This window comes from Urocitellus parryii, chromosome 3 (genome assembly GCF_045843805.1).
Source record: "Urocitellus parryii isolate mUroPar1 chromosome 3, mUroPar1.hap1, whole genome shotgun sequence".
NCBI classification, from domain to species: domain Eukaryota; kingdom Metazoa; phylum Chordata; class Mammalia; order Rodentia; family Sciuridae; genus Urocitellus; species Urocitellus parryii.
In genome coordinates this window covers 209,971,170-209,998,313 of record NC_135533.1, presented here as the reverse complement: position 1 = coordinate 209,998,313, position 27,144 = coordinate 209,971,170, and the positions used below count along the sequence as shown (strand labels likewise).

Here is a 27,144-nt window from a genome sequence, read left to right as displayed (position 1 = left end):
TGAAGTCCTAGATCATGGCTCTGCCCCCCCCCTTGTTAAAAAATGCTCATAATTTGGAAAGTAAAGGAACTTTTTACAAGCTGGCGGCTCTAGGGAACTTTCCGTCGGTTCTTTTTGGCCTCGTGATGGGTGGGGCCCACTTTTCCCTTCCCTTGCTCTCTTCTGGTGTCCTAATAATCCCCCTTTCCAGCCCTGCAGAACCCACACACATTCCAGACCCCCAGCCAGCTGTCACCCCAAGAAGGCTGAAGGGAAGCTAAGGACCTGTCTGTGCCCTTCTGGGTCCCATCCAACCCTGGGCACAACTTTCCCGCCCCTCCCCCAGAAGTTAGCTCCATCATAGATTCTAGAGTTCTCATACTGCTGAGCTTTCCAGAATCTGTCCTGGACCAAGGGCTAGCAGCCTGCCTCTCCTTCCCTGTGGGCCTGCCCCACTCTCCTGCTGGGTGAGGGTCCTCTGAGTTCTCCAGGCCCTGCTGGAGAGGGAGCAGGAGGTGCTGAGCTCACCGCCTCGGCATCTACCCCCCCCACCGCCCGCCTCTGGTGCGAGGGCCGGCCGCACTCCCGCCAGCGCCTCACTCCCTAATAGCTTTTTAAGTCCAACCACATGTGTCTGCGGAGCGGAGCCACCCCTCCCGGGGCCTCGGCTCCCCCCCTCCCTTGGCCAAGACCACCCTCCACTTAGAGCAGCCTCAGGGCTGGGGGAGGGGGGCTGCCTCCTGAGAGCCCATCTGCTCGCCCCAGGCCCAGCTGAGCAAGGAGGGGATCCACTGGTGCCAGACCTGAGCACTGGAGGGTCTCTCTGGAGTGTCATGTGAGGTCAGCCCTCAGGGTGGGCCAGGTTCCAGATCCCCTAGGCTCTGCTCTCTGTCCTGGGGACTGGGATTCACTCTTTGCCTGAAGTAGGCTGCTGGATGAGGAGTCCTGAAGGTGCCTCAGCATCCTGGCCAGGGCTTTGCGCCAGCAACTCTCCTTGCACCCAACCTCACTGGACTGACCCCACAATCGCCCCTTTGACTCAGTACATGTGCGGTTCCCTGTGCGTGTGAGTGGTCTGTCGGGAGGCCTGTGGGGTGCGGTTTCGCAGGAGGGGAGTGAGGGCTGAGAACCAACGGGCAAGCAGGCCTGGGGTCTTAATGAGAAAATTGCTTCCAGCCAGGGAGCCCTGCTCTGCGGCTGAAATTGCATCCAGCCCCAGCCAACTTTGCAGCCACAGACTCCGCCCTTCTGAAGGAGGTGGGGAAGCAGCCGGGGCAGGGGGAGGAGTGGGGATTGCACACAACTCAGCACCCCTCCCCATACACACACCTTGGAAAATCTTGGGAGGAGGGGGTGTGAGTGAGCTGGAGGGAGGCTGGGCTTGACTCTGGACCCATCTGCTCATCCTTGAGAGGGAGACGCGGGAGAGGAACTAGAGGGATTCCCTTTCCTTCCACTCAGTTCTGCAGTGTGTGCACCCGCTGTGCACCCGCTGTGCAGAGGGCTTGGAGAGGTGTATCTGTCTGGAGCCCCATCTTCAGGATACTTCGTTTGAAATTCAGCCTTCCCAGGGCTCAGGGCTCTGTTGCCTGTCTCTCCACTGGGGGAGTCCAGGGCTCACACCCCCAGGCAGGACCCAGCAGAACCAGCCGCAGGGTTTGTGGAACCCAGTTCAAAATGAAAATGCAGGGCCCCTTGTTCGCAAGTTAAGAATTTCAAGACAGCAACAGCAGAAACTAGGGCCATAAAGCCAACTCCTCATCCGAGGAAATCTGGTACCACCTAGTGGCCTGCAGCAGGGGTGGGTGTTGGGCGGGGGTGGGTGTTAGGCTCTGCCCCAGGGGACCAGAGGTTCCACTTGCTGGATACCTGTGCAAGACTTGTCTAATTTGGTGAATATCTTCCCAACTTGTGCTTTGATCTCTACCGCCTCATCCCTCAGGGACTCCTGGTCACCCTGTTTTTGGTCTTTGAAGGACAGTGGTTAGGAGAGCTGCAGCGTGGAGGGGAGCGGAGAGAATGGACCGTGTCCTAAGTGTGAGGCCAGGCTGCCCTCGAGGCCCCTGAGTGAGATGGCAGTGAAGCCAACCCTCCGGAGGGCGCGCCTGAAGCCTGCTGGACTCAGCAGGTAGCAGGTTGACTGGGGCCTTCCTGTCGTCCCCCCCCCCCCCCAGCCTTCTCCACCAGCGGTGAGTTCCAGTGACTGCGCAGAGCCAGAGGGAGCCTGAGCGCCTGCAGGGAGGGAAGAAGGCAGGAGGAAGGAAGCAGCCCCATTGTCATCCCCCAAATTACTGGCTGGGATGGCAGGGGAGGAGGCGGAAGCCGACATTGTTTACTTAATTAAAAGTAAACAACAATTTGCCGCTGCCAGCCTCCCATTAGCTGTGTGCAGAGCCCTAGGAGCTGGAGACTGGCTTTCGCTCCCACCAGGCAGCTCCTGAAGCCACACTCCTGGCCTCGGTTTCCCGGGTTTCCCAGGGCCCTACGTCCTTCGTTGGTCCTGTTCTCCTCAGGCTGAGGAGAGGGGAACAAGCCAAAAAACAAAACAAAAAACCCCAGTAATGTCTCAGAGTCCTGTGGATCAGGAACCAGTGTCAAGAAGCTGTCATTTGGCAGGCTACTGTGGAGGACTAGAAGCCCATTGGTGGCACAGTTAGGGTGGTGGTGGCGGGTGGGTAGAGGCTGCTTCCTCCTCCAGTCTGCCAGATACTGAGCTCCCCAGAGAAGGCCACCTTCCTCCTCCCTCCCCGCAGGGCCCCAGTCTGAACTACCTGGAGGCCTGGGCCTCTCAGCCCCTCCTCCCACTTTTCCCTTTTAGCAGCTTATAAACATCCTTCTCCCATCTTTTTGGCTCTGCTCCCAGAAGGGAACTGTTCAGGGCTCCTAGAGGGTTGGGGAGAGAGGCGAGCTTCCTCTGGGCCTAGGGGAGAAGGGCTGTTGGAACTGACCCTACCCTCAGAACAAGACTGCTACAGGTGACCTCTGGGAGGGGACTGGATTAAGTTGGGGCTGAACTGGAAACCCCCCCCAGCTCCTGCTTCTTTGGAGCCTCCCAGTGTGAGGGATGGTTGGATAGTGCAAGAGGATTGGGGGTGGGGTAGGTAGACTTCTGCTGGCCTGGGGCTACGCAGGATGTCTTTGCAAGATCTGTCTCCAGGCAGGATGTCTTTGCAAGATCTGTCTCCAGGCAAGTAAGCCCTCACTTCTGTGACCCTTCCCTCAGTGATGCAGAATACCAGCTTTAGTCTGGGCCTCAGGAGTGCATACCTCAGATCCCGACTTCAGCTGACTCTGTGTAGCCATGCCCATTGGGAGAAGTCAGGGGCACCTTGCCCTTTGTAGAACTATCACTGATTCTTCTGGGACCAGGTGGCAAGGCCCAAGAATACTTTGGAAGCATGCGTGCTACAGGGGGAACGGGAGATGGGACGCATCTCCATAGTAAGGGCTTGAGCTGGTTTTCATCTGATGCCCAAGAGCAGTGGATCTCACCAGGACTGGATTTGCCCCCAAGGGACTTTGGCAATGAGGCTGCTGGCACTGAGTGGGTGGAGGCCAGAAATGCCACACAATATCCTACAGTGAAGACAGCCCCAGGACCCACCACAGACCATGAGCTGACCACAGTTCAGGGTGTAGGGGTTGAGAGCCCTGTCTGGAGTCTCCCTCCAGGGAGAGCTTCTCTGTCCCACCTCTCCCCTCCCCATTCCTGATGCCTCACTCTTCTTCCTCTACCATCAGGGTTCACACATCCACATGTGCACACACGCACATGCTGACAGATCTCCGGATTCATGCACATCAGGATTTTCACATGCACTCACACAGAAAAATCTGGGAAGTCTGTCCCGTTCTTAATTTAATTAAAGGAGGGGGTTTGGCAGGACATTGTGTATCTGAGCTGCAGCTTCTTGAAGCTGATTTCAACAGCCCTGTTCAGGTTCCCTGTACTTCCAGCTGCTGCTGCCACTGCCCTGTTCCCTGTCTTCGCCCCTCTGCCCTTCCCTGTCTTCGCCCCTCTGCCCTTCCCTGTCTTCGCCCCTCTGCCCTTCCCTTCTCTTTTGCCCCACTTCCCAGGCCAGAGGCCCAACAAGACCTGGGAGGTTAGGGACACCACCTCCTCCTCCCTTTGTCACTACTTTCAGCTTCTAGCTGCTATAAAGGGAGACTGGGGTGTCCTGAAGAGAAGATATTCCCCCTACCATCCTGAGGCCAGGGGACTGTCAGGGACAGAAGGATCCTGGCCAATCCCCTCTTCAGGTTTTCTGCTGCACATTCCTGGGGTGGGAGCTGGAGGGTACCACTGTTTGGAAAGGGGACACACTTCTTAGTCAAGTGTAAACCACCAAGCTCTGGGAAGTGTGAGGAGTTTGCTCCTAGGACTGTGGAAAACCCCATAGGAGTAGCCAGGAGCTCTAATGGATGGCAGGGGAGTGCTAGTGCTTCTGTGTGTGTGTGTGTGTGTGTGTGTGTGTGTGTGTGTGTACTGCACCCCACTTGAGCTGGGAGTGGGAATGGGGAAGGGATGTGTTGCAGAGCAGAGGGGTACTTTCAGAAATCTCTCACTTCCTATCCCTACCCACCCCCAGTTCACCCTCTGCTTTGGCTGGCTCTGGGGGTACAGGACCTCAGCCCCCTTTACTGGAGACAGATGACCACTGAGGGCAACACTAGCGCAGAGCCCAGACCCCACTCTGAGGAAGTCCTGGGAAGTCACTGGAAAAGGCCTGGATTTGGAGGGGCGTGGCCAGCCAGCCGGCCTCTTGGGCTCCATTTCCCAGCATAGCACGTGCTTCACTCTTGCACTGTGCTGCTGTATGTTGAATCTACCCCAAAGCCCACAGCTTAGGAGAAGCCTGGACAAGCTGCAGTCAAGACGGGCAGAGCAAGCTTCCAGAGACTCATTGGAGGAGCTTAGCCCAGCCCCACAAGTGTGACCCTTAGTGTTTGGGCAAGGCAGGGGTAGGAAGCAGTCCTCTCACAGCCAAACTCCATGGCTCTGCTCTGGGGTGGAGGATTGGGAGGCCAGGGAAACAGCTAGGCCAGCCCCAGGCCCAGTGAAATGATTTGCACCGCCCAGGGTCAGGGGGGTTGGGGGGGCGGGACTCACCTCGGCTAACCTCCCAGTGGAACAAAGGGGCCTTTCTCCACACCACCCCGCCACCGCCACCGCCACCGGGAGGGTGTGCCTGCCCGGCTGCTGCCACCACTGCAGAGTGCTAGTGCTCCCCCCTTCCTGACTTTTCTCCATTTCTCTGCCTGTCTCTGGTTCCTGATCTCTGATTTTCAGTCTTCATTTCTTTTACCCTTTTTTTTTCTGCAGTAGCTGGGGGTGGGGGATCTTCCTTTTCCCAAGTTTATCAAGTGCAAAGACAAGTCTGCACTGTTAAAAGGTAAGGGCATCCTGGTGTGTTAGAAGCATTCCTGGGGTCACATGGCCACAGAATCCCCCTAATCGAGAATCCCCCTCTCTGAGAGAGGCAGGCAGGACCCGAGCTGCTGGGCCTGCAGGGTGGGACTGGGCCCTCAGGATTACATCCCTCCCAGCCATGCACCTGGCAGGCCCCCCACTTCTCCTCACCCACCCATTCCAGGGCCCCCTTTCATCCGGCCCCCGCACTGCAAGCTGTTCCTAATCAATGCAGACGGGAAGCTCGGCCCTCACATCACATCACGGGATGTGCTTGGCAGTGGCAACAGCAGGAGCCAGTGCCTCAAGCAGCTCCTTCCCTGATGCACAACCTGGGGTGTGAGTGGCCTGGGCCTGGATAGGTTTTCTCCTTCCTGCTGGGGCCTCGTGGGTGTGCAGAAGGAACCTGCTGGGTCCCCTGGAGCTCTGGGCCGGCTGTCCACAGGTTTACCCTGCTGCAATCCACAGAGGCCAGCTAGTGTTAACTTGCTGCGCCACCTAGCTATGGTGTCTGGGAGCGCAGAGTGGCCCTCCCTAAGCCCCGCATCAGGGCCACCCTTGATCCTTTGGAGAATTATGAATGGGAGAATTTTGTGTCTGCCAGTCTGAAGGGTCATTGTCATTTTGTCCCTTCAGAAGCTTGAACTGCCCTTATATCTGCTTGTTACTTTACAGTGCACCATCTCATCTCAGCTCATTCTCAGGGAGTCTCTGTGAAAGTCCCGTGGTACTGTTTGAACAGGTATTGGTTGTTTTGCACAAGGAGGCCAGACAGACACACTGGGGGTCCAACAGCAGGTCTATCTTTGGACCCGAGGCTTCCAGTTGCAGAGCAGGGGCCCCACAGCACCTAGGGCTACCTCAGCCCTTAGGAGGCCTTCTTTTGGGCTTAGCCCTGCTAAGGCTCTCAGGGCTCCAAGTTGGAGCCAACTTCCAAACCCTTTCTGCCTATCTGGGCATCTCAGGACTGTGGCAGCTATGGGGCCACCCAGGTGAGGAGAGGAGCGGGCCTGGGAGAGAGGCTCCACTGGCTTGCCCTGCCATTCACAGGGAGCCTCAAGTTCCTTCCTCTGGTCAGCCCAACCCCAGTGTGGCCAGTCCTGTACCCAGGCCTAGCTGGACTTTGCAGGAGGGTTAGTGTTACCAGGATTTCCGCACCAGTTTGTTGGGCATGAGGTCATTTGGCCTGCAGGAGATGTTCTCTTTTCAGGGGCAGAAAGTGCCAGATAGCTGGTACTTCTGTCCCCTGGGTGGCCAGTGTGGCTACAGTAGCAAGATGAGTCTAGAAAGGTCTCTTTAGAGTCTTATTCACTCCAGCTGTGGGTTTAGGGCCAGGGGATATTGCAGTAAACAAAACAGGAGCTAGGCACAGTGGTGTACACCTACAGTCCCAGCTACTAGGGAGCTAAGGCAAGAGGATCGCAAGCCTGAGTAACTTAGCAAGACCTAAAAATAAAGGGATAGGGTTGTGGCTCAGTAGAGCATGCTTGGGTTCAATCCTTGAGTTGGAGGAACAGACAGAGGCTTTATCCTTGAGGGGCTGAAGATTGAAAGCTCCTGACCAGGGTGATCTGATGTCCAGGTCCATGGGCTTTCATGCAGTCCAGAGCCAGAGTCTCCCATTTGCCCAGCCCAGCCAGAGGCTTTGGCTTGGATGGTGTTCGAAGGAAGGACTGCTCAGCCTGCAGGCAGGAGCAGGGCCTTGCCAGACCATCCGATTATGGGGTGCATTTGTGTTTGTTGCTCTTCAATGAGCCAGAGTCAGTCTCCCTGCAACCAGGGCAAGTTCCCAGGTAGAGGACTTGGGCTCTCTCACTTGGTACTGGATACTGCCCCATAGAGGTTATAAAAGGTAGAGCACCTAAGGATGGAGACAGGTACCTTCAGCCTGATTGCTGCTTCCCCAAAGGGTGAATCGAGGTAGTGGGTTCTGGTGGGCTCTCCTCTCCAGACCCCTGGATTTCCTGGATGAATTCTCTCAAGGAAGCGGGGCAGTAGGATGTAGGAGGGACCAGGACCCTGATCAAGGCCAAAAAGAGGGGGGTAGGTTCAGATTGAAGGGGACATTGGTGCTCCTTCCCTGCAGCCCCCGTCCTGCAAGCTCCACTGTCTTGATGAGCAGGTGCAGGGCGCAGGGCCTTCTCCCCAGGGCTGAGGGCGGCTCCTGCTGTGTGGACTCACTTTCCACTTCCTATCCATCAGGTGTTCCTTCTTCCAGCCTCTTTTCCCTTTTCCTCCCCTCCCTTCCTGAGAAGCTGCCTGTGTGTTGGGGGCGGGGGTCCTTGTCCTGAGGCCTCCCCATCCCCTCTCCTTGCTGAGTCCCCACCAGGCAGATGTTGGCAGTCAGCTGTAGCCAGGAAGCAGCTCTTGAGTCTCTCTCGTCAGGTTCGCCCCTCCCTTTCTGTGTGTTCCTCTGCCTCCTCCTCTCTGCGGGTCCCCTTTACCTGCCTCCTTGGAGCCTTGGCCTGCTCTGATGCTTTCTGTCCCGCCTTCTTTCCTTATGTGTTTTTCTTTGGCCCTTGCTGTCTTCCTCAGCTTCTGCCTCTCTCTGTCCCCTCCATCTCTTGGTTGTACTTTTGTCTTTTTGTCACTGTAGTGCTCTGGGGTTACTGCTTCCTTCCCTTCTTTCCCCCAATTCCTGCTTGTGCCTGGCAGTACCCCATGTGGCCTCCAGAGCCTCTGCTGCCCCATTCTCTTCCCAGGTTGGCATGAGGGCCAGGAGGACTGTGCCCCTTTATGAATAATTAGGCCAAGGGCAAATGTATTTGGGGGCTGGGGGAGGACTCTGGTGCCCTACCCTGGGAAGATGGGGACACTATTAATAGCCCAAAGAGCAGCTGGGGGTGGGGGTGGACGTCTGGCCAGCCTGGCCTGGGCAACTCAAAGGGCCAGAAAGGGCAGTGCTGGAAATAGAGAAGGTGGGGATGGGGAGCAGATCTGCAGACTCTGCTGGGAACGGGTGCCCCTTCTACTGGGCCCCTGGATTTTCCTGGGGTGTGAGGCATGGAGAGCATTCTCCACCATCAGTCTCTATCCATAGGTTGGGGAGGGAACACAGGTTTCAAGGGCTGGGGCCACTTTCCTGGACCCCACTATCACATGATTTCTGGCCTCAGGCTGTCTTGGAAATGCTGGCTCCAGCTAATGGCCAAGTTGTGGCACCAGCTGGCTCTGCCAGGAGATATGGCATGCCCTGCCACCCAAGGGTCAGCACCTGTACTCCTGGTACCCTTAGCTCTCTGTATCCCCAGGTTGGGCCCTTGGGGACAGCACCCTCAGAATACAGGGGCACAAGCTCTGTCTTCCCCCTTCCTGTTGGGCTGGCCCATCTCCTGGCCTTCTCTTTCCCTGCCTCTCCTCTTCCGGCACGGTGACCAGCCTGACACCATTCACTGATGGCTACTGCACACTGATGTGGGGAGAGACATCTGTACAAAGTGTCCATCCTGGCTCTGCCTTCTGTTTGCCTAGAAACCTCTATGCTGTTCTTTGTAGATGGTGGGCCAGGCCCTAAGGGAGCTCCTCTGCTGGCCAGCCATGGTCTCTGGGCCAAGACTACAATCTCAGACATGTTTACCATGTCATAGAGCAAGAGCTCCTGTGCGGCCAGGAGCTGAGGGCCAGCCTCAGCTTCCCCACTGAGATAGTGTCTGAGCAGAGCCTGGAGGGTCAAGGGTGTCATTAAATGGAGATGGAAATGGTAATGAGGTGGAAAGACAGCTCACTTTACGGAGCCCCTGCCCTAAGCTGGGCCCTGAGCTAGCACCCTACTCACGTTTTCTCACTCGCTCCCTGCCCAGCAACCATGCAGGGTAAGTGTGCTCCCCACCTTACAAAAGAGGGCACAGTGCTCACTTGGTCAAGGCTGCTGGCTGGGAGGTACTGGAGCTCAGACAGGACCAGAGAGAACTGGAATGCCATTGCTGTCTGCCCACCTTCTTCCTCTACTTCCCTCTGCCTAAGAGTCCCTCTTCCACCCCTCTTTGCTGGGGCAAGGGTCCCCACCCAGGCTGGGGTCTCTGAAGTGGTAGAGCACTGCATTGTGCCCACTTCAGCAGACACAGGGTCCAGACCAAGGGCACCTCCCTGGGTAGGCAAGGACAGGCTCAATGGGGAGGCAGAAGCAGGCATGGGCCCCACAGCTCCGCCTCTCTCTGTCTCTGTGGGGTTCTTCTCTGTGTTCTTTCGGTAGTGTCTGCAAATTCTGCTCTGATGGGCATTCCTTGCTCCTGGGCACCTCTGAAATACCCAGCTGCTGTCGAGCAAGCCCCAGCTCTGCTCATTCACTCTGCAGATGGTTGTGGAGCCCTGTCTGAGGTACTGAAGGTCCGCGCTGTGTCCACCTGCAGGCACATTCCCACCTCCCAGTTCTGCAGTGGCCAAAAGTCTCATGTATTAGCTACTGAGCAGAGCTTGGAGTGGCTTCTGACAGGCAGGTGACCTGGGCTCTTTCCCTGTCCTCCCTGCCAGGTGTTCTGCAGCAGGGGCACATCCCTTCTCTCTCCTCTCTTGTTCATTGCCTGTCATCCTTCAGAGAGGAGCAACGGAGCACCCAGGTCCCCTCATGGCTCCTCCCACTCCTGAGTGCCCAGGACTTCAGCTCCAGTTCTCCCTGGGCCTTCTGGCAGGTGGCAGGTGCCTGGCGGACAACCCTGAGATGCTCACCCAAGAGAGGTCCCTGGAAGGCTGCTTGTTAGGGATGAAGGGCAGGTGCAAGTTCTGACTTTTATTATCTTGGAGGAAAACCATGAGTTTAGGAAGTCCTTTCTCAGTAATTGAGGGGGGTGGAGGTGGGCTTTGTGTCTGGAGGGCTTTGAGCTAGGGTTCCATTGCTGTTCTGTGAGCAGCGAGTGGTGACCAAGGGCTGGAGGAGTGGGCCTCCTCCACCTTGTTGCTGCCTGGGCCCTGGGCTTTCAGGTGGAGCCTGAGCATGCCCCTCTGGCCTCCTGGCCATCCTCTTCCCTTCCTGCAGCCTCACTGTCACACTGTGAGGCCTGCAGCAGCCAGGCCTGGCCCTTGCCCCAGCAGCTCTGGAGGCAGGGCTGGGTCAGGGTGGAAGGTGGTTATTCCAGGGTCGGCTGTGGGGGTGGAATGTCCACCCTGGTCTGCCTGCTGCCTGTGGCCTAACCCGTCACCCGTCAACCCGTCACTCCATGGCTTTCCTTGAGCCTCCGCCTCAGGAGCAGCCAGAGAGGAGTAGAACACTGTATCCATGGGTGTCTTCCCCGTCCTGGCACCCATCCCCTCTGCCACATTCTCCCCCCACCCTCACCAAGCAGCTGACTCAAGGCCTCCCCTTGAATCCACGAGCAGAGGTAGAATGAGGGAAGAGAGAGAGGGGTGAAGGAAGGGTGTCCTGTCCTCCTGTGCCACCTGGCTCCCACCAGGCTTCAGAGCTGTGCTTCCTGGCCAGGCTCCTGCTTCCAAATGGAGTCTGGGGATGGCAGTGGAGGGGAAAGCCACTGTCTCAGGACGGCCATGTGTGTGTGCAAGTGTGCTGGCCCATGGGGGCAGTGGGGAAGGCAGGGGAGGGAGAAGGTCCTGGAAGCCCCCTGGGTTCAGCCCAGCCCCTCCGCCCTCCGCCCTCTGGCTGCCCTGTATTCTCAAGGACTTCCTCAGTCCCCCAAGTGTCCTGCTTGCTGAAACAGGGAGAACCCCCTCTGTGACCCACCCCCTAGCCCCTATCCATCCGTGTCCCCCTCCTCGGGGTGTCTCAGATTCTTGGACTTGGGTTTCAGGAGGCACAATAGTCACATTCTCCAGCTCTGATTGCTGCAGGCTGGGCCTCTGGCTCCCCTCAAGATTGGGTTTCCCGTGCCCTGAACGCTTCTGATTCTCAGAGGAGGGGGAGGCAGGCAGAGGAGGTGCAGCTGGGGGAGGGCGGGTGTTGTGGCTGCCTGGAGGCACCCTGCCTGCTTCTGGAATTTCGGGTCTGGGGAGGGCCAGGGGGAGGGCAGGCATCCCCCAAGGGCTGCGTTCCCCACCCTTGGAGGCCAGCAGTCCCCTGGGTCAAAGGGGATTCTTTTCAGGCAGCTTTGGCTGTGCCATCTTATTCTACCCTTTCTTGACAGTCAGGGCTTGTGACATCTCCAAGTGTGCATGTGCTTCTGATGACAAGTGTGCTCTCCGGAGTCTACACACATGCCTGGGCACACATTTGTGGGTGCAGCTAAGCAGATCTGGGCACCCCTCTCGGCCCCCAAAGAATTAGCTGGGTGAAGTCCACAGGGGCAGCTGGCCGGCAAATTACACGCAACCCTTTCATAGAGCACATTTGTTCTGTGTGGGAGCTGAGGAGAGTGTTGGCTGCAGTGAGCAGGAATTCCTCCCTCACCTAGTGGGCGCCATAAATATATCCCCGTCTGTGGCTGAAAAAAAAAAAAAAAAAAAAAAAAAAAATATATATATATATATATATATATATATATATATATATATATATATGTATATAAACACGCTATCGGTCAAGGTTTGCGGGCAATGCTAGGTTCCTCCTGGCTGTGGGAGCCTCCCCTCCTGAACACTGCTGAAGAGGCAGCATCCTCTCCAAACACACACTGTGCAGACAGCAGCAGAAGAGGAGCGGGACTGGAGGGAGGCACCTTGAGGGGAGCCCAGAAGCAGGAGCCCAGAACCATAAAGGAAGTCCCTGGCGGGTAGAGGTTCAGGGGGTGAGAAGCCAGAGTCTGCATGGGGTCAAGGGCAGCACTGGGGGGCTTTGTAATTGTCTGGGGATACAGAGGGACCCGAGGGAGGGAGGGGCCCATGCTGGCTACTGTCAGCAGGGCTTGGCAGTGCTCTGGGCACTGCCTGACACCTCCAGTCCACCAGCCATTGATGTAGTGGAGTGACCCATGGTGCTGGTGGATGGGGAGCCCAGAGCCAAATCCCGTGTCAGAGGCTTATTCTGCAGAGTCCACTTGGGCCCTGCCCAGAGTCCAGATTTATCATCTGCCCCTTCAGATCCCTCCTTTCTATCAGCCTTCGGGGTAGCCACAACCCCTGGCAGGGGTGCCTGTGCCTTAGAGGCGTGAATTGCCTGAGCAGCCCAGGTCCCCAGAGAGGGACCTTCAGCAGAGCTGTGCACTATGTGACACAAACCAGCCTGAACACCCCCCACCTAACAACACTGAAAATGAGATTCTCTCCCTCCCAAAAGCTGGCCTAAGGTAGGGACCCAGATGCCTGCTTATCCAGGCATCTGTCAGACACAGTGGCAGCTGCACTTGATGGGTGGAGTGGGAGGCAGCGTAGAGCTGGGAGGAGACCTGCGCTCCTCAGCACTAGGACCCCGGGGCCATTGGATTGTCTTGGGTCCAGGGTGGTAGGGGGATCCTCTATCCCATCTCCTCCCTCTACAGGAAGTGGTGGGAGCTCTGGCCTTTGAAGAGGGTGGGTACAGGGCGGGGGTTGGGGTTTCTTCCCCTCCTTAATCAGAGTGGCCTTGAACTGGGGGTGTGCAGTTGGGGACCCCTCTCCTCTCCTCTGGCAGCCAGGCCAGAGAGAAGGTCCAGGTGGAAAAGGTGCCAGGAATGTGGCCCCAGAAGCCTGGGGACCCGGAGAGAGCCTCTGGGTATGAGCTGTTTGGGAGAGGATAAGAGAGGGAGCCAGCACCTGCCTGCCCTGTGCCAGCCAATACCATCCCTGCTTCTCCACTGGCCCACAGGCCACCAGCTGGCCCATTGTCCCCGGTGAGAAAGCAGACCCTGGGAGGGGGGCTCTGTGTGGGCAGGGACTCACTCATGCACGTGTGCCTGGCAGGGACTGTCAGGGAAGAGCCACCCTGGGCTGGGGGCAAGGAAGGAGGAAGGGGGGTGGCAGGGACACGGATCGGAGGATCGGATCCTGGAGGCACAACCAGAGTCAGGGAGGCAGCCCTCCACCTCCAGAGTGGAGAACGGAGCCCCGCTGTGCTCCATCAGGTCCCCTCCTGTGTGTTGGCAGTGGGCAGTGTGCGGGGCCTGTGAACAAGAGATAAAGAGTTCAGGCAGAGTGTTTTTTCTCACTAACCGTGGATTTGTGTGTTTGTTCAGCTGGTGGCTCTGATAAGCCCTATTCTGCCAGATAAAAGCCAAGCAGCCATGAGGGGGGCCTGGGGAGGGGCGTCACAAAGGGGCCTCCTCCTCTGTGTCCGGAATCCCCGGGTCATCCCCTCCCCCAGGGAGCCCAAACAAAAAGGGGTCAAGGTGCAGGCTGCTGCGCAGTGTGCCTCCCTGGGCACAGCTCCTGGTACCTGGGGTCTGTCCAGAGCAGGCAGCCCTTTGGTCAGGGCTCCCAGAGAGCCCACCCTAGGAGATGCCGGCCCGCTGGCTCCCTCGTCTCGAGGGGCAGAATGTCCCTTCGTCTTCCTCGGAGCCAGACCGCCATGGGCCCAGTGATTGCCTGGGCCCTGCAGCCACCGACTGGGTCCCTGTGAACTCCCTGCCCTGTCTGTCCGAGGCACGTCCCTGAGCTGAGGTTCACATCCCTTCCTGTCCCAGTGTGGCCATGACTCTGTCGGGCAGTGGTCCACATTTGATCAACCAGTAGAGTCCTTGGGCTTGGATGTGGCCCACTTGGGCTTCATCAGCCCTTGAGCAGAGCAGTGGTGTCCCCAGGACCCTGTCCTCCCTCCCTGCCTCTTCCACTGTCTGTGCCAGGAGGGTGAGGGCTGCGGCTGGAGCGGACCAGCGGGGTCCTGGCCATAGCTGCCCCGGCTGCAGGGCTGGCTCCTCCACCTCAGATCGCGGGTCCAGCTTTCTAGTGCCTTTGCCTTTTGTCCTGACACCGAGCTGAGCATGTCGGGCCTGGCGGGGGCGGCATTGTGGGGACGCTGGCGAGGCCGCCGGCTGGGCCGCCGGCTGTAAGATGGCTGCCAAAGCCTAAGATGGCTGCCAGCAGCGCCCGGAGCAGCGCCTGGAGGCGCGTGGCGTGGCCGGTCGGCCTCGCCTTCCCTCCACTTGCTGCTTAACAGTGGCTAATGGTGACGACCGGAGTGCCCTTGGGGCAGTGTCCTGTGCTGCAGGGGTCCCTCCTGCCTGTCACGCTCTCTGCCTGGGGCTGGCGCACCTCCACCCCTTTGTCAGGCGCTCTCTGTCCCTGGCTGGGCCTGTGCACACCGCCTCGGGCAGCGTGTGCGCAGCCTCCCTTCCTCACCTTTGCAGTGGGCCAGCGGTGCTCCCATGGGTGGACTCTGAGGCCGCCTACCCCACTGACTGGGCCCAGAGGCCTTGGTGGGATGGAGCTGGCCCCAGGGCTCATGGCTCATGGCTGGGTCGGGCAGCAGGGTCAGGGCCACATGCTCCCTGCTGGACTCTGCATGCCAGTTCTGAGGCATGTGCCCTTTCCTGAGGCCCGCAGTGAGGGAGTCTTACAGCCGGGAGGCCCTGGCGTGGGCCACCTGCCACCTAGGTCCCTCAGCTCCCTCCTGGACAGGCCAGGGATCCGGGGATGGGCCAAGATGAGAAAGTTCACCCCTTGTGACACTAGGGCACAGAGAGGTCGCCCTGCCAGGGAGGTCTTGTGGCTCCCTCCACAGTGGAGAGTGCCACCAGCCAAGATATGGCCCCAGCCAGGATCCACTGTCTTTATCTGCAGGCAAAAAGGGAGGTGTTAAGCCAGAGTCAGGCACTTTCCTTACAATGTTTCCTTGATTTGTTAGAACAAAGTTTCTTATTATTTTTGAAATTTAAAAAAAAATGGAATAAGGTAAAGGATGGGGAGAATGGGGCCCCAAACAGTCACCCTTTTCCACACACATCACCTCAAGGCAGGGAGCCAGGAGCGTGGCCAGAACTCCCAGCTCCAGACGTGGCAGGGCCTTCACTCTGAGAGCAGGGCCGCAGCAGCAGGCTGCTGTTGTGCATGCCAGCCCAGCGCCCAGCTCTCTCCCTGTGCCTCTGGGGACAGCAGACTGAGTGCAGGTTGTGGGGAGGCCCAGGGGGTAGGGTCACTCTGAAGAGTTGAACAGAGCCCTGGCCAGCACCACAGCCCGTTCAGATGCCACCACACCACCAGCCTTGCAAGCGGCCGATGCTTTACCAAGCGCCTGCCTTCTTCCTGCCCCACAACCTGCCCCACCACCCTGGCACCCTCTTGCCAGCTGTCGTGTCCAGGCAGGCATTCTGGAGGTCCCCGTTGTGTCCCTGGCACACAAAGCCTTGAGGACCTGGGGCGGGGATGGGGGGGCTTTCCCAAGCTCAGCAAAATATTCACATACACACACACACACACACACACACACACACACACACACACACTCCACCCTGCCCCCAGCCCTCTGTGAGCTCCACTGCACAATGAGCCCTTGTCTTGGGGCTCCCTCTGAGCAGCTGTGGCACTGGGGCATGAGACAGCCTAGACAGGCTGGCACAGAGCGGGTGGTGGCAGGGCAGACCTCCCGCTCAGGGTTGCCAGGCTCTGCTTGCAAGCACAAAGGTGAGGTGGGGGAGGTGCAGGCCCACAGGACTGGCTTCAACTGATGAGGTTAGGGGTGAGCATACTCCTCGGGACCCTTGGGTCCGCCACAGCCACAGATGGCCCTGCTTGCTGGCTTCTCTCCTGGGCACCTCCTTGCTTCTAACTCTTAGCTAGTGCCATTCACCCATGGGTGACTTTGTTCCTCAGGGGACATTGGGTAGTATCTAGAGACAGTTTGGGTTGTTACTGTTGGGGGCTACTGGCATCTAGCATGGAGGCCAAGGGTGCTGCTAAATACCCTGTAATGTACAAGATGCCCCCCTCCACCCCACCCACCCCATGGAGAATGATCCAGCCCAAATATCAGTAGGTTGTCAATAGGCAGAGAAACCTGCACTGGGCTAGAGCTATTTGTCTTTCCCTCTGCTGGTCTCCCTGGGCTGGCTGGGGAGAGGGCACTGGGTGAAGTTGTCTGCTGGCCAGGGTGGGCCACCCTCCCCGTAGAGCTTGAGGGCAGCTGCTGAACTGCAGTTGATGCAAAGCTTTGCCCCTGACCCATGCTCCCCTTTGTGTCTCCTGCAGAATCCGGACAATCAGATAGTTCAAACCAGCAAGGAGATGCGGACATCAAACCACTGCCCAACGGTCAGTGTTCCCTGCCCACCACTCCCCGCCCCCTGCTCATTGCTGCCCCACCCTCTGGCCTGGCCGACTGGGATTCTCCTTCCCTCAACCATCCTTTGACTGAACTTGGGTTGCCCTCCCAAGGAGAGGGACTCACCTGGGGCAAATGTCCTCTTCAGGGAAGACCTGGGAGCTAGCCTGGAGCCCACACAGGGCTGGGAGGGAGGGAGTCAGAAAAATGGGAAGGAGCGTTGGGGAAACAATCGGACAGCCCCCTCCCAACCTGGCCTGACTCACTAGCCCTTTTCCATCTTAGGGCACTTAAGTTTCCAGGACTGTTTTGTGACTTCCGGGGTCTGGAATGTGACGGAGCTGGTGAGAGTATCACAGAGTAAGTGAGTCCTTCCTTCATGCTAGGGACCAGAATTGGGCTGAGGTTGGGCTGAGGTGTGGGGACTTGGACCTCACAGGGCCCCCGTTCTGATGGGGTCTTAGATCAAGCGAAACAGAGAAGGGACTTCCTCTGTCTCTTTGGCCGTAGGCTGGGTGGAGCAGAGTTGTCCAGAGAGCCCCAGCCAGCTCTAATCTCTGCTGCTTTAGGGAAAAAAAAGTCACAACCAAAGGCTCTTCCCTGAGGACCCCCAGTAGGGGTTGGGGGGAGGTTTTCTCAGCAGCACAGGTGGCCCACCTTCCTATCCTGTGTTCCTGCAGCAACCCCCCCCCCCCGGGGCTTCTGGGAGCTGCTCACGGCAGTTTACGGGCCCTGTGGGGCCTCTGGTACCTTCTAAACCTCACCAGCCTCTTACTCTTCCCAGCTCCTGTGGCAACAGCGTCAGGGCCCAACTTCTCGCTGGCCGACTTGGAGAGTCCCAGCTACTACAACATAAACCAGGTGACCCTGGGGCGGCGGTCCATCACCTCCCCACCTTCCACCAGGTAAGCCTAGCACTGCAGCCTTCGGTCTGCCCCAGATGACCCCCCGTTATTCAAAGTGCCTGGGCCTGGATGCTTCAGGATGTTACCCCTTGTTGGAGGCACTAGCTCGCAGTGGCCTGGACCCACTGTACTCAGCTACCCCACTGAGCTTCCTGTCACACAGCACTTGCCCCTGGGGACCAAACCTGCACAAGTCATGGCTAGAAGTAGAGTCTGGCAAGGTCTCCTCTTGGAGAGGTGGCACTTGATCCGAGACACATGGCAGAGGTGGTGGTTGGGGGACGTGGGATGGATGCTCCAGGCAGCCTCCCTCCAGTCAAAGCTGGAGAGGTTGGCAGGGCCACCCCAAGAGGACTTTGGAGACCTGAGGAAGGCATGTGGACTTCATCTAGAGCGGCAGAGACACTGAAGAGTTTTGAGCGGGGCATGCTGGGGTTGTGTGTTCCAGCAGCTCCTCCAGCAATGTGTGGGCAGGGCTGACAGAGTGGGGAGGCCGAGCCTCCAGGCTGGGGTGGGGAAGGGTCTGAGTAGGTGGATTACGCTAGAGAGAAGGGGAAGAGTTGAGAGGTGCTAGCCGGTACTCAGTTGGCCTCATCAGGCACATCTTGCAGGGAAGAGTCAGGTTCCGTCTTCTTTTATTCATTTTTATTTTTTATTTTCTTTTAAAGATTTACTTTTTAGTTGTAGTCGGACACAATACCTTTATTTATCTATTTATCTTTATGTGGTGCTGAGACTTGAACCCAGGGCTTCGCACGTGCTAGGCAAGTGCTCTACCACTGAGCCATAACCCCACCCCCATGGTTCTGTCCTCTTTTTTTTTTTTATTATTATTTATTTATTAGTTATTGGCAGACACAACATCTTTGTTTGTATGTGGTGCTGGAGGATCGAACCCGGGCCGCATGCATGCCAGGCGAGCGCGCTACTGCTTGAGCCACATCCCCAGCCCGGTTCTGTCCTCTTTTAAAACTAGGATTTTTTTGTTCACTGTGAGGTTTTAGGCTGTGTGTGTGTGTGTGTGTGTGTGTGTGTGTGTGTGTATGTGACTAGCGATTGAACCCAGGGGTACTCTACACCTGAGCTACATCCCAACCCTTTTAATTTTTATTTTGAGACAGGGTCTCGCTAAGTTGCCTGGACTGGTCTTGAACTTGTGATCCTCCTGCCTCAACCCGCCAGAGTTGCTGGGATTACAGGCATGTGCCACCATGCCTGGTTATGCATTCATTTTGAGTTTTTAAAATCTTTCATTAAAATATTCTTTACCTTGATGACTGAGTTTTGTAGCACCTCTGACCTTTTTGTCTCTGAGAGTACCTCACCGGCCCTTGGGGACTGACAGGAAATGGTGGGTGGGGCAGAGGAAGCAGGTGCTCCCTTCTAGGATGGGCCCTGGATGGACCATGAAGGGCTCGTGAGGGAGCAGATTTTGGAGCTGCCTTGCTCCAGGGAGCAAGTGGGCTGGTCTCAGGTTGGGATTCCAGGGGAGCGTCCAGAAGCAGTGCTACTGGCTGGCACCTGCTCCTCGCACAGGGAGCTGTCAATATACAGTTCTCCAGCCGGGGCACCCAGTGACTCCTTGGAGCCTTGGCCCATCTGACCCTCTCTTCCTTCTCCAGCACCACCAAGCGCCCCAAGTCCATTGATGACAGTGAGATGGAGAGCCCTGTCGACGACGTGTTCTATCCCGGGACAGGCCGCTCCCCAGCAGCTGGCAGCAGCCAGTCCAGTGGGTGGCCCAACGATGTGGATGCAGGTATGGGCATGGCAGTTCCATCTCACTCAGCCCCAGAGCAGCCAGAGCTCCACTGACTCCCCCATTGTCAGGTGGCCCTGCCAGTCTCCCTCCTAGATTTCTGAAGTGGGCACACCAACTGAAGGAGGGGAGTGGAGGCAAGGAGCTGGGCCACCCCTGAGTGGGCAGCAGAACCTATGGGCATGGTGGGGAAAAGTCTGCAAGCCTCAGGTGCCCTGTGGTGGGGGGCTATGGCCTCTGCTTCACAGCCTCCTCCTCTTGATATTTCTGCAGAGATTGCCCAGCCTGGTGGTCCCCAGAGTTTAAAGCCATTTTCTCAACCAGGGCCCCAGTGGCATTTGAGACCTGGTCACTCTGCAGTGGGGACAGCCCAGTGCATTGTAGCGCTGGGTGGCATCTTTGGCCTCCACCTGCCAGATGCCAGTAGTAAACACTCACTCCCTGTTTTGAGGAACAAAAATGTCTTCAGACATCGCTGAATACCTGCTAGGGGACAGACTCTTCCTGGCCTCAAGGAGGCAAACTTACAGGGAGATTCAGAGCCCAGTGAAGAGCAGGCAGAGCTGTTTTTAGACCAGGCGGGGAAGCTCTAGTGAAAGGTGAACTTCTGAGAAGCCTGTAAGAAGCAGCTCAGACCTTTGCTTCCCTCTGAGTGGCCTACACATGTGGAGCCCACCCACCTTCACCTCCAGTGTTGGCTGAGGGTGTGGACAGACTAGAGAGCTCAGGAGGGAGTGTGTGTGCCCATGCTCGTGCGTGTTCGTGTGTGTGTGTGTGTGTGTGTGTGTGTGTGTGTGTGTGTGTGGTGGGGGAAAGGGTGAGAGAGAGGAGGCTCACTGTAGGGGATCCTGCCTGACATGTCGGACCTATGGCCTATGTAGGTCCTTAAGGGATGAAGGTCTTGGGGCCTGGGAGTGCATATCTGCTCATGTGGGGTGTACACAGGGCATATTTGCTCTGGACAGGGCTGGAGACGGAGGACTGGGCTTTATTCATTCAGGGTCTGACCTAATGGCACCTTGTCTGCTACAGATTGGGGTCAGGGATAGGGGTGGCCAGTGGAAGGGCTACAGATGCAGGCTCTGGCTTCTGCTCTTAGCTCCTGGGAGGAAGCAAAGCCTCCAAGCCTTGACTGAGGGAGTGGTCTCAAGACCCTCTAGACCTCTAGTGGAGACTGGACTCTGCAGGAAGAAGCCCCAGCATGAGCGTGACTTTGGTGGCCCTTCTGTGTTTTCTTGTGACAAGTCCTGGGCTAGCATGGCCCATACGCTCCTTGGGGGAGCCTCTGGTGGCAGAGAGAGGGGGAATTGAGAGGACCCAGGAGACTTGGGCTGCATCCCAGGCCCCTGCCAGGACCTCAGTCAGGTGATCCCTCCTGCAAGACTGCCACTGGTATGCCTTGAGGCCCCATCTGCTGCCACTTGCTCCTGGGAGGAGGGCTTCCAGAACCCTCCTCACAGACCTAGTATCCAAGGAGCCCTTTTCTTCCTGGCCCCTGCTTTTTCCTTCTTAGCTCTCTGCTCTCGCGCCTGCCATTTCTGCTTCTTCCTGCAGTCCTGCCATGCACGGCACCCCCAACATTCTCCTGCAGCACCTCCAGCTCCCTCCCCTCCTTGTCGTGTTTCCCTGGGCTGCGACAAATCGCCAATTAAGCAGCCCAGCTGCAGGATGGGGAACAGCTGGGGAGGCGCTGTGCGGCAGCAGGGACAGCTGTGCACAGCTGGTGGGGGGCTCCCTCCCCCCACCATGCCAGCTATCAGGTGGCACACAGCTGCCGCCAGATAACACCTCTGCTGGCGGCTGGGAGCTCGCCCTTCCCCCGCCTCTTTCCAATGCCGTTGTGGCTCTTCTTTCTCTGTTCTACAGCCCCCCCTCAACTGACGCAATTTGTCCCTCAAAGATGGCAGCTCTACAGATCTGCCTCCCCTCCACCTCACCTCTCCCAGGAAGAGAAGTTCAGCCAGGACAAGGTTCAGTCCAGATGAACTCCCCCAGAGACCTCACCCACTGGGAGCCCTCTTTGCCCTGGTGTCTTTGGGATGTCACACCTATTGGGCAGAGATGCCCTTGGCTGGTAGTTTCTGGCTCTTTGAAGAAGCTCAAATAGGGTGTCTTCTCTGTGCCTGTCTCCTGCAGAATACCACTCTGGCACCAGGAGCAGAGCCCATCCCCAGCTCCAAATCCCCTGAAAAGGGGCATCCTTTCCCTCTGGCTCTGCCCCTAGGACCTACCCAGGCCCTCTGGCCCCACTCCCTGCTGCTCTGTTGGATGTGTGTCCCTCCCAGGGCCCCTGACTGTGCTTTCCCTTCCCAAAAGGGAGCACTGGTTTCTTCCCACCAGAGCGGCCCAGGGCCCAGAGTACCTCCTGGGCTTGGCCTTTGGCCCCCTTCATCACAGCCATCACCCAGGCTCTCAAACTGGCTCCCTAGGTTCCTCCTGCACCCCATTTCTGATGCTGGCCCTGTGGTCGCCCTTTTTATTCCCTTATGTGTTTGTTAGTGGGCAGGATGGGCTCCCCTTGCTCAGCCCAGCCCAGCACATGCAGCCCATGTCATGCAGGGGCTTTATTTTCCTCTCTTGCCAGAAGCACCCACGGCCAATCTGCACATGGGGCATGGAGGAGCCCAGATAAGGCATCGTGGGCAGGAGGCCTCATGGTGGAAGAAGGGCTGGCAGGGGCACCCTGAGGATAGAGGGAGCGAGCTGCTGGCTTCCCACCTTTCCTGCTCCCACCCCGGCCTGGCTAAACCTGCCTGTGTTGCTGCTTCCTCCCCCCAGGCCCGGCTTCTCTAAAGAAGTCAGGAAAGCTGGACTTCTGCAGTGCCCTCTCCTCTCAGGGCAGCTCCCCACGCATGGCTTTCACCCACCACCCGCTGCCTGTGCTTGCTGGAGTCAGACCAGGTGAGAAATGGGGGACCCGGAGCGGGCAGTATGGGAGGTGGCCAAGTGCCAAGGGGAAGCTGACCAGGTGCAGGGGCCAAGACTGACTGGATGACAGCCCAAGGCTCCCTGTGTGGGTGATAAAGTGGCAGCAAGGATAAGTGGGACGGGGGGCCCTCTTGCAGCACCACCCACCACCAGGCCTGGCCCTGAGTCTGCTCACCTGGTTCCCAAGTACCCTCCCACTTGCTTCTGACTCCCATGTGCAAGAGTGTGTGGGTGCATGTGTGTACTGCATGTTCACTAGGAACCTCCTGAGTCTCCTCCAACCTGCTCTCCAGCCAGACAGGCCTCGGGCCCAGTTTACCTCCATCCCGTCAGCCATAGTGGGAAAGCACCCTCCCACCCTGCCTGCCTTTGGCTCTTCTCTACCAACCCCTAGCTGAGCCCAGGGTCTGGTCTCCCAACATGAACCCAGGGTGGCATAGATTGAAAAGACACTCTGCCTGGTATAGTGATGCAGGAGGCTGAGGCAGGAGGATCACGATTTTGAGGGTAGCCTGGGCAACTTAGCAAGAGCCTGTCTCAAAACAAAACAAAAAGGTCTGGGGATGGAGCTCAGCGGCAGAGCACTTGCCTAGACTGTGTGAGGCCCTGGGTTCCATCACCAGGACTGGGAAAAAACAACACTGTTTAGAGCCCCCGTCTCCTGCCTTGTATCCTGGGGCAAGCAGCTGCCTTCTCTGGTTTTCTCTGCCCTTTTCCAGATGTGAAGGCCTGGGCCTGGGGGACAGGTGGCCCCTGGGAAAGGGTTCAACCTGCTGCCTTGAAGGTGCATCTCTCCCTTCAGTGTCTCTAGTGTGAGGAGTGGGAGCAGGCAGGAGGTTGGGGGGTGTCACTTGGGGAGCCCCTTCACTTCCTTGCTTTTTTCGTCCCTGCCTGGTACCCACCTGGTAGCATGTGGCCTGGGCACAGGCCTACATCTGTCCACTGCCTCTCTAGCAGGCTTCTTTGCTGCAGGACACAGAACAGGGAGGTTTACCTTTTGGCTTCCTCCTCAGGGCCTCCTGGCTGGGAGCCCAGAGGCAGCGGGTGCTGGGGCAGGGTGTGGTGGCCGCAAGGTGGGGGCAGGGATCCCAGGCAGCAGGAGGGCATCAGGCCCCACTCTGCTCTGAGTCAGTTTTTATGAACTCCAGAGAGAAGCCAAGTTTCCTTAGCCTCCTAATGAAACCAGCTAGAGCAGCTGATTGGAAACAGACCGGAGAGGGAGGGCCCGTCAGGAGAGGAGGCCTGTGCCGGGGGGACTGTGTGTGCAAGGGCACACGTGCAAGGGCCATGGGGCTGAGCACGTGAAGGCAGCCTGTGCTGGGGGTGGGAGCATCCCACGTTGCACTCAGGAGGTGTGAGTGTGTATGTCCAGTGCCTTTCCGGCACCAGCATGGGGCAGGTCTTTATCTAGAGCCTGGTAGCTATCTGCCCACATAGTCCCTCACCCAGGCTTCCCACAGGGCCTGTACCCCAGGAAAGCCAGTTGTTTAGCTTCAGCATAGAATGTCAGAGGGTGCCAAAAACACAGTCATCAAGATAGGTAATATTTTAATGCATTTTTTTTAAAAAAAAAAAAAACTATTACAAGAAGACATATGATAAACTGGCTAGGGTGGCACTTAACCTGTAATCCCAGCTACATGGTGGGTGGAGATGGGAGGATTGCAAATTTGAGGCCAGCCTCAGCAATTTAGTGTAATCCTGTCTCAAACTAAAATAAAAAGGGCTGGGGTTGTAGCTCAGTGTTAGAGTGCTTGCCTAGCATGTGTGAAGCCCTGGGTTCAATCCTCAGCACTGAAGGGAAAAAGAAAAAAAAAAAAAAAAGCATACGATAAGCAAATAACAAGCTAAACAATTTTATACAGAGACAGGATCTCTGTCTGAGCAGGACCCTACTTCACCTGTCTCCTCGTTGTAATACCCAGCCTAGTTCCAATCACATTTCTAATTTTTTAAAAGTTTTAATTTCTTTTTTTTTCTTTTTTTCTTCAGTACTGGAAATTGAACCCGGGGTTTGAAGTGTACTGAGCCAAGACCCCAGCCTACCTTTTGCCTATAAAAACAAGTGGCTGGCCCTCAGGCCCGAGCCTACTAATTTGATTATTATCTGGGTATTTGGGGGGGTTTTCTGGTTTTATTTTGTGGTGCTGGGGATCAAATCCAGGGCCTCACACATGCTTATCTTTAGTTTTAGGACACATTAAATTTCACTGACCTGGATGACAGCTCTTTTGGTGCCTGTCAAGTAGCTGTCCTGCCTCGCCCTCCTCCCTCCCCATTCTCCCTCTTCCTTAACCTCCTCAGCCCTGGGATCACCAGCTCCCCTCTGCCATGCCCCCAATGCTGCCTCCTCAGCCCTGATGCCTTTTCCTTCTCCTTGCCCATGTGTACGCAGGGAGCCCCCGGGCCACAGCGTCAGCCCTGCACTTCCCCTCCACGTCCATCATCCAGCAGTCGAGCCCATACTTCACACACCCGACCATCCGCTACCACCACCACCATGGGCAGGACTCGCTGAAGGAGTTTGTGCAGTTTGTGTGCTCGGATGGTTCAGGCCAGGCCACAGGACAGGTGAGTCCAGAGGGCCCCAGGAGCCCTGCGGCAGCCTCATCTCTGCACCTCTGTCTGTCTGTCTGTCTCAGGGCTTACAAGGAGAGGGCCCACTTGGGGCTGGAGCAACAGGGAGGCAGTCTTACACACACCTTGATTTTTCTGGGTCTGGGGTTGAGTGTCCAAGCGTTATGTCAGGGCCTATCCATCAAGGTCTGGAAAGGTGGAGGGCATCAACATCTGGGCCCATCCTGCCTGGGCTCCTCGCCCTCCCTGTGGGCCTTATTTCCTCAGCAGAGGTGAACCTGTGATCTCTCCATCCAGGGCTTGAGCCCCCCACCTCCCAGGGCCCCTCTTACACCTCAGAGACGCAAAGATTTGACAAGGTTCCAGGCAAGAGTTTGGCATGGCTGTTGACATTTGCCGCTGTTTGTTATCTGTGGTGTGAGGCTGCCCTGGGCATTGTAGGATACTGAGTAGCATCCCTTGCCTCTACCTGCCAGATGCCAGGAGTTCCTTTCTGCTCCCCAATTGTGTCAATCCAAAATGTCTCCGGATTTCAGTGAGCTGTGTGGGCAGCAAGGCCGTGCCCAGATGAGCACCTCTGTGTGAAGGGAGGCCCCAGTCCATGGAGCTGCTATGGATTCTCCTGTCAGCAGGACTCTTAAGGGGTTCCCAGGACCATTCTGGTTTTATGGTGAAGCTCTTCTCAGCCCTGGGGACAGAGGAGATCCCCAAGAGCCTCAGGGCCCGATTATGCAGGAGCAGAAAAAAGGGGACAGCTCAGCAAAGGGATTATCCTAGGTGGTGGGCCAGAGATGACCCCAGGTGGGACGCTCAGTTCCTCGGGGGTCACTCTGGGTTGGGACACATTGTCTCTAGACCTCTGGGAAGGTTCTGTAGCTCAGGCAGCAGGCTGTGCTGTGAACAGCCCCAGCCCTCTCAGCTGGCTGTGGCAGCCTGGATTCCTGCTGTGAGAGGTGTGTGTCACATTGGTGTCGGGGAAGCTCCAGGGCTATGGCCAGAGGCAGCCCAGCGAGAGTGGCCAGCGTCCTCCATTCGGCTGGTGCTGTCTTGGTGCACTCTGCGTAGAGTGGGCATTTGCTGTGCGCTGGTATGTGATTAGAGATGGGCCTCCTGGAGCCGCGGCCTCCGGGCTCTCCGTCCATCTCTTCCCTCCCTCTTGCTTTCCTTTCTCTTTCCTCCTTATCTCCTTTCCCCCTTTGCCCTGTGAGGGCTTCCCTGGCTGACTACAGCTCCTCAGGACACTGGTAGCCTTGCCCTCCTCTCGGGACAAGCGTTGTTCTGCTTTCAGGGGCGTAGAAGAATAGACCTGACCTTTGGCAACTGCTGTACTTCCTTCAGAGATGTGGCAGTGTTGACAGGGAGCCACTAGCCTGTGCCCTGATTCCCAAAAGGCCTGATGTCAGGAATGCAGAACTGAGAGGCCAGGAATGCTGCCTTGCTTGCCTTTTCACCTAGGCAGCCAGGGCTTGGAGTAAAAATGGAGTGGACCTAGAGACTGAGCGCTGGGTCTTGAACTTCTCACTTGACTTTTCAAGATTGAGATTTCACTTTGCTTAAGAAGGTTTTCTTCTTTTGCTTCAGAGAAAACCTGCAGGCAGGTTTGTGAACAGGCACCCTGATGAAGCAGAGTATAGCCAGGCTGGGGAGCAGCCTCTCTGGGTTTCCTCTTGTAGTCTGTCATCTGAAGAGAGAGGAGGGGGATCTGCGGGGAGCCTGCTCCAGAGGGCCATTCCCAGGTTCAGAGAGGAGATGAGAGCCAAGAGTCGCCAGCATGCTATGGAAGAGTCTGATGTAGCTGCAGAGAGCCAAAGGCCAGCTGAACTTGCTGTAGTTCTCAGACTTAGTGTGCACAAGAGGAGTTCACAGGCCCTCAGCCCCAGAGCTTCTGTTTCAGTGGGGTTGGGGGAGGGCCTACGAAGCTGCATTTTCCCCCAAGTTCCCAGGTAATGCTGGTGTTGCTGGCCAGGAGATCCACTTTGAAATCAGTGATCTAGAGCCTAGAGAAGAAACTTTCTAACCTCCTCAAGAATCTGAAGTTATTGACCAACTTTGCAGAAAATACATGGAAAAATTTTATAAACAATTGCAGGAGGGTTCCCAGGCACCCTGATAGCTTGTCCTTGGACCCCAGGGTAAGGCATGCACTGATTTCATTAAAAAAAAATTTTTTTTGAGGGGACTGAGGACTGAACCCAAGGATGTTCTATTACTGAGCTATATCTGCAGCCTTTTTTATTTATTTTTTTGAGACAGGTTCTTGCTAAGTTGCCCAGCCTGGCCTCAAACTTGCAATCCTCCTGCCCCCGGCTTCCAAGTAGCTAGAATCACAGGCATGTGGTACCACACCTTGGCCACACACTGGTTTCAAAGAACCAAATCAATAGTAGGCAAGGGCAAGTGGAGACACCACTAGGAGAAGGACAGAAAGAAGATGCTTGAGGAGTTGTGTTTTGGGGAGGGAGAAGAGGTGGTCAAGTGAATGGGAAAGTCATAGACCCACTGGGAAGGCATGATTCTGAGAGGCAGGAAGACT

General features: G+C 57.0%; 1 protein-coding gene across 5 annotated transcripts in view; it reads left to right on the top strand.

The window, feature by feature from the left end:
• Nfix (nuclear factor I X) overlaps positions 1-27,144 on the top strand; it is a 98,870-nt gene that overhangs the window by 58,534 nt on the left and 13,192 nt on the right. For 3 of the 5 annotated variants that reach the window (XM_026399733.2, XM_026399728.2, XM_026399729.2), the window contains exons 3-8: positions 16,370-16,432; positions 16,728-16,802; positions 17,227-17,347; positions 18,970-19,106; positions 21,885-22,007; positions 24,430-24,605. In XM_026399733.2, the coding sequence (XP_026255518.1) occupies positions 16,370-16,432; positions 16,728-16,802; positions 17,227-17,347; positions 18,970-19,106; positions 21,885-22,007; positions 24,430-24,605 (695 nt within the window). The remainder of the gene's footprint in view (positions 1-16,369; positions 16,433-16,727; positions 16,803-17,226; positions 17,348-18,969; positions 19,107-21,884; positions 22,008-24,429; positions 24,606-27,144) is intronic. The other 2 variants (XM_026399735.2, XM_026399731.2) reach the window with 1 other exon arrangement.